General features: G+C 58.1%; 2 protein-coding genes across 4 annotated transcripts; one reads left to right on the forward strand and one right to left on the reverse strand.

Moving 5' to 3' along the window:
- Positions 1–478: 478 nt before the first annotated feature.
- Positions 479–2230, reverse strand: IER2 (immediate early response 2). Its single transcript, XM_082835170.1, has one exon. It carries the CDS (start codon positions 2106–2108, stop codon positions 1437–1439), a length of 672 nt encoding a protein of 223 aa, XP_082691296.1. The 5' UTR covers positions 2109–2230; the 3' UTR covers positions 479–1436.
- Positions 2231–5219: 2989 nt separating this feature from the next.
- On the forward strand, positions 5220–7819 carry STX10 (syntaxin 10). 3 transcript variants are annotated; one of them, XM_082835275.1, is made up of 8 exons: positions 5220–5272; positions 5513–5732; positions 5867–5950; positions 6027–6089; positions 6973–7080; positions 7175–7281; positions 7379–7473; positions 7554–7819. In XM_082835275.1, exons 1-8 carry the CDS (start codon positions 5238–5240, stop codon positions 7628–7630), a joined length of 789 nt encoding a protein of 262 aa, XP_082691401.1. In that variant the 5' UTR covers positions 5220–5237; the 3' UTR covers positions 7631–7819. The 3 variants fall into 3 exon arrangements, with proteins under 3 accessions (XP_082691401.1, XP_082691402.1, XP_082691403.1); XM_082835276.1 differs by lacking the exon at positions 7554–7819 and having other exon boundaries at positions 7175–7277; positions 7379–7547; XM_082835277.1 differs by lacking the exons at positions 5867–5950; positions 6027–6089.
- The last annotated feature ends 2855 nt before the right edge of the window (positions 7820–10674 follow it).

The raw sequence follows: 10674 nt of genomic DNA on the forward strand, positions 1-10674 counted from the left end.
GCATAAAGTGTGCTCCAAAGCTCACCTGCTCAGTTCCACCCGTTGTGGGATCCCTGCTGATTCAGTTAATCAAGCGGGGGGGGGGGGGAGGGAGGACTGTTGGGAGACATCCAAGTCTCCAAAGGAGGTGTGGTCCCCCGACTCTGCTGCGGGCACAGTACCCAAAGTATCCCCCAAACGTCTGAACTCGGAAAGCACTCTGACCCAGCCAGAAATATAGGAGAATGTCCAAGGAACCCCCAAACGTGAGAGGGTTAAGGAAAGGTCAGAGCACCAGGCAATCAGCACTCAGTGCTCTGGCAAAGAAAAGGCGCCCGGCCCCTTCCCGCCCACTCTGCCCACGTGGTAGCCGGTCAGACCGGTTTCTGGGGCCCCAGCAAGCCGCCAGCCAGCTCCTGACCCCTTAACCCTGCCCCTCCCCCACCAGGGAAGAAAACCAGACGGGCTCCACAGACTTTTTCTTCAAATGGTTTTTATTTTCCTATCTGGCATTTCTAGCAAAAAGGCCAGACAGATGGAGTTAACAGAATCCACCACAGTAAAGGTAAACAGAACCCCCTCCCCCAAAACTGGCCCAGTCTCACCAGCAACTGATCCCAGCTCAGCTTTACAGCGCTCTGAACAACCCCCTCCCCCCATTTCCGTGATTCATACCAGGAACGTCTGGGTTGATTGTGTCTGTTGGTCTGAGGGAGGCTCAAGCTTGAGACTGTCAACATATTCCCACCTCTCACACACCAGATGAGAAAAATTTTAACCTGAAATTAGATCTGCCCTCTGCCCCCGAAGGCGTAGGGACTCGGGGCAATAACCCACACCACGCGGAGGCGAAGTGACTCAGGCCGCCCTCCTCCCATTCCCCTGGGCGTCCACACCCCAGATCCTCCTCCCAGGCCTCACACCCACGCAAGACAACAGGAAGCTCCCCACGTCTGCCCATGACGCAACGATGACCGCTTGCACAAGTATGTCACTGGAGGGGGAAGGGAAGTGCCTGGAATTCTCTGAGGTTGGAAACGCAAACACCAACTATTGAAAAACCTTGAAAGGGCAGCACAGCCCCCAGTAAAAAATAAAGTACGACCCTGAGGAGTTTAAAGAACCAAAGCTCCCTTCTCCAAGTCCCAGAAGGAGAGCGTAAGGTCCATATCCCAGTCCGTTAAGACAGCACCTGTGGGCGCGGCAGGTCTGGGGGAAGACGCCCGCGCCCCCGGCTCAGGTTTCTTGGTGTCGCCGCTGCACACAGGTGGCGACGGCACCCCGTGGGTAGAGTCCCTCTCAGGGCATCTCGGCAGCCAGGGCGGCTGCCCCTCTCCACGGTTTCCACGGGCGCTTCCACGGGCGCTCCCCCGGGGGTGGGCCTCGCCTTGGGTCTGCTCACTCTGGCCGACGGTTCGGCCCGCGCTCTGGGCTCTGGTAGCGCCGCTCACGGACCCTCAGAAGGCCACCACGGCCCGCACCAGCACGTTCAGCATATTGTCCGCCGGGCGGCAAGCCGGCTTCGCCTCGCACGCCGGCGGCGCCGTCGGGGGCGCGGCGGGGCTGCAGTTCAGGAGGCCGGAGAAGCGCCTCTGCAGGACACGCGCCAGGTTGGGGAATGCGCCCTCCGCTTGCGCCGGAGGGGGCTGCAGGCGATCAAGGACGTCCGAAGAGGCCCTTTCCTCCTCCTCCTCTTCTTCTAGGCGGGCTTTCTTACTCGGGACCAGTGCAGCGTCCCCACCGTCGCTCAGGCTGCAGCTCCGCCGCTTGCGGCTGACTTTGGCGGGGCGCTGGGCACTGCGGGCAGGGGTCTCCTCCGCTCTCGGTGTCTCCTGCGTGTCCATAGGTTCCGGAGAGGGCTGCTCACCGTCGCAGGGCGCTACCTCTGCTGCGGCTTCCGCTTCCCGCGGCGGGTGCAGGCAAGGGTCAGGGGAGTGGGCGGGCGGCAAGGGCACCTCGGGCTCCTGGGCTTCCACCTTGGCCGAGAGGTAGAGCTCCCGGGCGCTGCGCATGACCAGCGACAGCTGCAGACTCCGGTGCAGCCGCAGGCCACCGCGCTGCATGCGCGAATGGTACATCTTCCACACCGACAGGGTCATGATGCGTTGCGCCTCCTTCTGCACTTCCATAGCTGCTTGACTGAGGGGCGAAGGCGGCGGGGACACGCGGCGGGGCAGGGCAGGTGGCAGGTGCACACTGGACAAGGCGCTCGTTCACGCCTCTCTGTACAAGCCAACCCACGCCGAGACGCTGCCAGGACGCTCTACCCCGGCGCCCGCCACCCGGGCCCTTTTGTACCTCAAGTGAAGTCACTGAGACGCCCCGCCCAATCAGAAAGTCGCATCCGGGCTTTCCACAGCTCTGAGGCGAAAGACTCCTTAAAGCGACAGGGTGGAATTTACCGAGCAAAGAAAAGGGACCCGAACTCGTGTGAGGAGGAGCGTTCCCCAGTCCAAGCTGAGCTCTCGGGGTGGTCTGCTTCTTCAGGGCCCCCCACTGCACCCGCGCGCGGGCCCAGGGGACAGGCGCCGTGGGTGGGGCTCAGGGTCCACCCACGGGTTGCGTCTGGAGACCCCTGCGGGTCGTAGGCAGCACGTTTCCCTTCGCACCCGGGAAGACTTGGGTTCTAACTGATACATCCCCCGTGGGAACTGTGCCTAGCATCTACCAGGCGCCTAATTAATGTCTTGTTTGATCCCCCGTGGGAACTGTGCCTAGCATCTACCAGGCGCCTAATTAATGTCTTGTTTTTGTTTTTTTTAATCAATAACGATGCTTACACTTACTAAGCTCTTACTACGTGCCAGGCGCTAAAGGCTTTCCTTTCACAAACATCTCATTGATCTCTCACCTCCACTCCGCGGAGGGTAGTTATATCTTATTTCTTCAGGTGAGGAAACCGAGGCAGAATGACTCGTCCAATATTTGCTAAACGAATAAATGAGCCACGGCGGTGAAAGGGGACCACTGGAACCTGAAGCTCTCCTGTCTCTCCAGCGTCCGCCAGCCCCCGTCACTCCCCTCGTTTGGAAGCAGTTAAGAAAGCGGGACACGCTGGCTGGCTCTAGGGCAAAGTTGCCCACTACACGGGCGGCGGACGTCTGCAGACACAAGCGCAGCCCAGGTTGCCATCTCTGCGCTCCTCTTTGAGCATACCCCCTCCGCCACCCCAGTTTCCGTTGGCACGAAATCCACGATGGGCGTGGAGCTCGTAAGGCGGAGGACCCGGCCGCAACACAGCCCGAGTGAACATGTGGCTGCGGTCCCCCAAACGACGCAGACGTTCTCCGCCTCTGCTTCCCGGGAAGCGGAGTTGGGATAGGACCTAGAAACTGAGCCACGCATTGATAGAGCAGATAGATAGAAAACATCGGCCCCACCTTCCGCTACGCACTACAGTTCCAAGAAAACCTAATTCCAGTTCCTCAGAAAATGCAGAATTGTTCGAACAGCTCCATTCACTCGTGGTGCGGGCCCTTTAAGGGGAGGCTTCCCCCGCCACACACACACACACACCCCCGCACTGGTGCACGAACCTTCCCGCCACTAGATCTGCCAGACTTCCACAACTATATTTGGAAGTAATGACGTAGGGCATGCGCGCTAGCCGCTTCCGGCTGCCCATATAAGGACTGGGGCCAGGCTCTCTATACAAGACTTCAGCCGGCTTTTTCCGGGCCAGCGGGCGGGCGTGGGTGGTGCCTTACCCTCCTGGCAGGCCCCCTCCGCTCTCCCTCTCCCAGCCGCTAGAGCTGGTTGGAGGCCCCGCTTTCAGGAGCGGCGTCCAGGGGGGCCCGCGGAGAGCGAGAAGAAACTTTCGCTTCCTTCCCTCCGGAGTCCAGGAAGGTGTGACGCCGCTCCGGAAAGCCCCCTGCCGGCAGGTAGGGGCCAACTCAGGGCTCACACTGACGCCATCTCCCAGAGACCTACACAAAGACCTTGCCAACACAAGCAGCTACTCCCTGAGGACCACTACATTCCTGTCCCCGCCCCTCCCCCCCATGGACACCCTGCCAGGCCCCCTCTCATGTATTCCTGCCCCTCCGCCAAAAAATTGCTCTTCTCGTTCACATTTGGAGCTTGCTTATGTCCCCCACTCCCAACCCCGGCACATGAAAACAACAATGATTCCTTCTTCTAAAAGACTTCTCCCAAAACTGTCCCCATTCAGCGATCCTGCCACCTATTACGGCAACCTGCTGAGGACACCCCCATCCTCCCCCCCCACGAAACTCCACAATGACATCCCCAGCCCAGACGCTATCTCTGACACACAACGGGGGCGACCCTCCGAGGACTTCTTCAGACATCCCGCTCCAGAGATCAGGACCCCACTCAGCCGACAGCTGCCTCCTGCCCCCATAAAAAAAGTGCTTTCCCGGAGACCCTACACAGAAGGGCTCTGTCACACAGGTGGCGACCCTATGAGTCCCTCTCCAGACATTCCTGACCCCTCCTCACAAGCAGAGGATTTCCCTGCAGACCATCCTCAGAGCCACCACCACACCCACTCCCGCACCCCCAGGCTCGCACCCAGAAAGACCTCAACCCCCAGAAGCATCTCCGGGCCCCCACTCGCGGCCAACCCGCCCTAGGGCGATCTCGAGGCGTCCCTCCTCCGCAGGAAAAAAGAGGAGGAGAGAGTCCAGCAGAACTCCCCACACTTCACCCTGCCCCCGCGGGAAGGTGGGGATACCACCTCTCCCAATACTCCTTACCAAACCTGCCACTCCCGACCCTGGGCTGGGACCATCTCTCATCTCCCATCTCCTAGGACAGGATCTAGGTGCAGGCTCAGGAAGCCCATGAAGATGATCTACAGATTGAATGAGCCCCTTCCCCAGCCATAATCTCTCCTGATTTAAAGGAGACTATTATTATTTACATTGCCCGGAAGGGAAACAGGTTGCGCAGCAACAATCCGAAAGGTTGGGTCTCGAACCGAGGGATTTGGAGCTCTGAGTCGAACCCAGCCAGACGGAACTAGGACACCTCCGGGGACCAGGACGCGAAGGGGCGGTACGTGCAGACAGGAAGCCGTCTCTGCCCACAACCAAGATGGCGAAAGAGAGAGCGGATGTTTCCGCCCTTCGGGCTGCCAAGGCCTCTCTTTCTCTCCTGGCGGCCCAGCTCTCAATGATGGCAGTGGTCACGTGACGGGGGCGGGGGTGACGGCTCGTTTTGCACCTCTTGGAGGGAACCAGCTTCCCAGGCCGAGAGGGGAGGGGGCTTGGCTTCGGGCGGGTGAGGGGCGTGACATGTCGCTCGAAGATCCGTTTTTTGTAGTCCGAGGGTGAGTGACAGCGATGGGGGAGGACAGAGGGTGTGCTGTCCCCCTGCCAGCCAGTGCCCGCGTGCCATACGGAGCATGTCAGGCATTCTGGGCACCGCCGTCGGGATCGCCCCGTGGCCGTGTGGGAGGGGTACGCAGTGGGATATGAGGGTCTCCTGAGTCCCCAGCTCGTTTGGGGGCGCAGTGGTGGGAGGGAGGACCGCCTGCCCCCAGCCGCGCCCGCTGTGCCCCTGCCCGCAGCGAGGTGCAGAAGGCGGTGAACACGGCCCGCGGGCTTTACCAGCGGTGGTGCGAGCTTCTGCATGAGGGCACGGCGGTCGGACGCGAGGAGCTGGACTGGACGACCAATGAGCTGCGGAATGGCCTGCGCAGCATCGAGTGGGACCTCGAGGACCTGGAGGAGACCATCGATATCCTGGGGGGGGGGGGGTTGGAGGGCGGCATGGGAGAGCCCATTGAAGTGGCAGTGGGCCGTGGGAGCCAGCCCTCGGGGAGGCTGGACACCTAGGAGGTGTTTGAGGGCTTTGAGGCAGAGGAGGGCGTTCTGTCGGGCTCTGGCCTTGACTCTTGACTCGCGGCTTACGCATAGTGGAGGCCAACCCAGGCAAGTTCAAGCTCCCAGCCGGAGACCTGCAGGAGAGAAAGGTGTTTGTGGAGAGGATGCGGGAAGCAGTCCAGGTGAAGAGAGTTTCCAGTGGGGTGAGGGTGGGGAGGTTGGGGTATCATTACTCTCTGATGCTGTCCTCACCCCTAGGAGATGAAGGACCATATGGTCAGCCCCGCAGCCATAGCCTTCATGGAGAGGAATAATAGAGAGGTAAAGGCATCCCGACCCAGTATCCTCACCCCCTGTCTCTCGGGGTGACCCTCCCCTTGGAGTGCAAGCCACCCTCTGTGTCAGTGCTCATCTTCTCTGTGCACAGTTGTCTCCATGCTGTCTACCCGCCTGCTCTTTCTGGATGTTTACTCCTGTGTGTGGGGGGGTGGCCTATCTCCTTTTTTATTTTTATTTTTTTAGCTCTCTGTGTTACTGTTTTCAGGATTTGATGCTTACCTTTTTAATCTGTGTATGCACTTGACCTCTCTGAACTTGACCTCTGAGTGGATCCCCACCTGCCTTGTGCACGCACACCATTTTCCTCTGTGGGTGTGCTTGCCCCACGTGTGTACCCACTCATGCCTTTTGTGCGCATTCTCTCTGCTGCCTCTGTCTGTACACCTTTTCCCTCTGTGTTGTGTGTTCATTCTTGCATGTTGTAAACAGCAGCCTCACCCATTAAACCCACATGGGGTCTGGGAGGGTGGAGGGCTGAGGTCTGCAGCAGCTTGGAGTCCTATAGCAGGGTCCACATGCCTTCCATGTGTGCTGCTTTGGGTATTAAAGTTCAATTCTTAAATACATGTGTTTATAGGATAATAAGTGTTCTCCCTGGATTAATTCATTAAATCCTTATTCCATCCTCAGGAAACAGGAATTATAGCTCTCCCCATTTTACAGATGAGGAAACTGAGGCACAGGGAAGTCAAGTGATATGGCCTCGGGGTCACCTTGCTAGTAAGTGGTGGCTCTGAGGAACCCAGGCCGTCCCACTCCAGAGACTGCCTTCCTGACAAACCACCATCTAAATTTGCCACAAACCTTGTCTGTCTCTGCCGTGAGTGGGCGACCCTCCCTGAGCCTGTGGTCTTGGCCTCCACAGATGCTGACAGGCAAGCCAGCCACCCTGAAGTCAACCAGCGACTTACTGGACGCCAGTGTGGTCTCAACCACCTCTCGCTACATTGAAGAGCAGCAGGCCACACAGCAGGTGTGTGTGGGTGGCTGGAGGCCCCGGGCTGGAGGAGCCTTCAGGCAGCTCAGGGCTCCCTGCCGACCGCAGTTCCCACCCCTCCAACCTGCAGCTGATCATGGACCAGCAGGACCAACAACTGGAAATGGTGTCTGGGAGTATCCAGGTTCTGAAACACATGTCCGGCCGCGTCGGGGAGGAGCTAAATGAGCAGGGCATGTGAGGCCAGGACCCCGGGGGTGGGCCAGGAACCCTTGGCCGGCTGCACTGGTGTGCACAGACCCTCCAGGGGCTGATTACCTCCTGATCTCGGCAGTATGCTGGACACCTTTGCTCATGAGATGGACCACACCCAGTCCCGGATGGATGGGGTCCTCAGGAAGATGGCCAAAGTATCCCACATGACCAGTGGTGAGTCCCGTGGAGGTGGGGGGGGGGGGTTGTGGGTGGTGCTGCCTCCCCTCTGTGAACTCTGACCCTCTTGCTCCCAGACCGCCGACAGTGGTGTGCCATTGTGGTGCTGCTGGGGGTGCTTCTCCTGGCCCTCATCCTGTTCTTCTCTCTCTGATCCTGGTCCTCCCCAGGAAGCTGGTCCCTCCAGCTGGGGGGCTCAGCAGAGCCTTGCCCCCTGGGAGGAGGGGGATCATGCCTGGGGAGCTGTCCCAAGGCTTCATCCAGAGCCAGTAGGACCCTCATGGCCCTGGGTGGGAGCCCCCACCACTGGTTCTGTCTCAAGTGCGCTTAGGGGATGGTGGAGGTAGGGGGACCTCAGACACGCCCCTCCGCATCTCTCCTTCCCGTGCCCCAAAGCCATCGCTTTGCCCGTGTGCCTTCTACATGTGTCAACTTGGAAATAAAATCCCAGCCTTTGTTATATACATTTGTATCGTATGATGTGTCGATCTGAACTTGTGGCTGTCCCTGAATGGGAGCTCCTGTTCTAAGCCCCCTGCTTGCACACGCTGGGGCCAAGTGTGCATGTGTGTGCATGTGTGTGTTAAGGATTTCAATGGTTGATATTTGGTGCAGAAAAGACTATTCTGGTTTATTTCTTGGATTTCATGATGGATAATTTTATTACCATCGAAATTCCAAACACTGATTCTTCTTGAGCTTTTGAAGTTCAGCCTAAACGTCTTTTGCTTGTTCTTTGCCTAAGGTGAGTCCCTTAGCTGTGGAACTGAGCTGTCACTTCCGAGGGGCCTCTGAGTGCCACTAGGCTCCCTCATACACCTGGTCACTCTAACAAGAAAGCATTTGTAAATTTAAGGGCTTTGCCATAGAGCCTTCCTGAGTAGGAGAAATGATTCCTATAAGCCAGGTAAACTTGTAATCTTATTGTCTTAGATGTTTCCGTCTTGAGCATTATGTAATCAGGCATCAGGCCCACCCTTCTCAGTCGCTCATTTATACATTGTAAAGTGCTCTTACAAGGATGTCTGTCATTCCATTAGGCTGATTTGTCAAAGAGAACCAAATATGTTCAGATTATTTCTTTTTGGTCGCACCATGTGGCTTTTGGGATCTTAATTCCCCGATCAGGGATCGAACCCAGGCCCCCTGCAGTGGAAGCGTAGAGTCCTAACCACTGGACCGCCAGGGAATTCTGCTCTCCCCCCCGACACACACACACTTATTTTTTAAATGCAAAACCACTACCACTAATGCTGTGGTTCAGGTTGTCTTGATCCATTCTACACTTGGTTCTAAGTCTTCCTGGGGTTAAAAAGATGTGCTTCTGGGAGTCTGACAGTGTTTCCACCTACCTGGGCTTGCCTACATGTTAAGACAGGCAGACATCCTGTTACTTGAAGTGACTCTGGACCAGAGTCACCTGAGGATTTTTGTTGATGCTGCTGTTGGCTCCCCCAAACCCCTGCTTTCTGTTGGTTGAAGCTGGGCTTCAGGACTCCGGAGGGGGCTGGTCTTACTGAAGCATGCCCAAGTCACCCTGTGAATTGAGTCACCCTCAATCATCTGCCCCAAGGAAGTCTGGAGCTCCCTCCAATCATCATGGGGTGGTGAGACCTGGACTGGGCGGAGATGAAACCCCTTGTCCACCTCCCCAGCAAAGATTTTGATTTGATGGAATCCCTAAGGTCTGTCAGTAGTCTTCCCACAGGTATCTCACTACTTGAGATACCTCAGAATCAATGGGACCCTAGGGCACGTTGCATCTTTTCTATTTCGGTTGTTAGAACATTTTCCCACTCATATCCTCAGGGCCCTACAGCTCTTCCAGTTTTTTTTGTTTTTTGGCCACCCTGCACAGCATGTGGGATCTTAGTTCCCTGACCAACCCGTGCCACCTGCAGTGGAAGCGCAGTCTTAACCACTGGACCACCAGGGAAGTCCCTCTTCCAGGTATTTTAAACAACCACCGGCTGATTTTAGGCTTGCCATCCCGACTTTAGTGTTCCTTCTGACTTTAGTGCTCCTTCCAGACGCAGTGGCTCGGGACGGGGCGAAGGGTGTGGGTTTACGTTCAGGACACGTTTCTGGGGCTGGGAGTGTCAAATACCATGGAAGGGCAGCAAGTGGATCTGTAATACAGATAATTCCATGGAGCAGCTGGCCTTCTAGCTTTGGAAGGGCTCCCGTGGGACCCCCATGCAGGATTTAGGGCCCACACGTGTGAGGGAAGAGCCTAGGGAGGGTGTTGTTTGTACATACTGGGGCAACCTGGAAGCTGCTGGAAGCTCTTTTCCCACCTAAAGAGGGCCCTCCCCTCAGGCCGACATTCTGAGGCATGACGTTTGGCATGGCCGTTCTGAGCACACCCCAAGCCGGGCCCCCACCGCATTTGTCAGCGTGAAGCCCTGGGGAATGGGGATGTCGCTCTGCGGAGGGAGGGGGGCCCACCACCCCGCGCCCCCAGTGAGCAGCTTGCAGCAGGGCTGTTACAAAGGCGTTTAGTTTATTCTCCTCATCAGTATCACTGATATTCTCATGGTTCACATTTCCCAGTGCGGCTCCTCTTCTTACAGTAGTTAATGTGCAATCTCACTTATGGGCCCGGGGAGGAGGGGCTCGGCCCAGGGCAGGGAGGGTGTTGGCACTCCACGCGGACAGGGCGGGTGGTCTGTCCTGCGTGAAAGAGACGTGGGTGAATGGGCGGCCGAGGGAGGTGGAGGGGGGCCCCCATAGTCTTTTTTGCGTTGGTCGGTGATCCTCCATTCATGTTCCTTCCTGGCTGCCCCGGGGGGTGGGGGGGTTGTGGGGTCCATGCAGCTCAGGGCAGGGCAGGGCCAGGGGAAGGGAAAGCAGGAAAAGCAGCAGGCCGCCCAAGAACGGGGAGGGCAGGGCGGGAGGGCGCAGGGGTGGCTCCTGGGGTAAGGCACAACCCTGTCTTTGGCTCTCCTGGTGAGGAGTTTCCTCCCCTGCGCCCCTGCCCAGCCCCTCTCCCCCGCCCCCTCCCCAGACCTATGCACACAGTCCAGGGAGCCAGGGGCACCTCCTGGAGTCCCTGAAACAAGAGGGCTCTGCCACCCAACCCAGTGCTGCAGGGGCTCAGAGGAGGGACGGGGCAAGCCCCACCCGAGGACAAGGCGAGGAGGGGCTGGACAGGGGCCTGCCCAGGACAAGGGGGTGGGGAGGGAGAAGACCCCAGTC

This window comes from Leucopleurus acutus (genome assembly GCF_964270905.1).
Source record: "Leucopleurus acutus genome assembly, chromosome: 3".
In the NCBI taxonomy this organism is placed as follows: domain Eukaryota; kingdom Metazoa; phylum Chordata; class Mammalia; order Artiodactyla; family Delphinidae; genus Leucopleurus; species Leucopleurus acutus.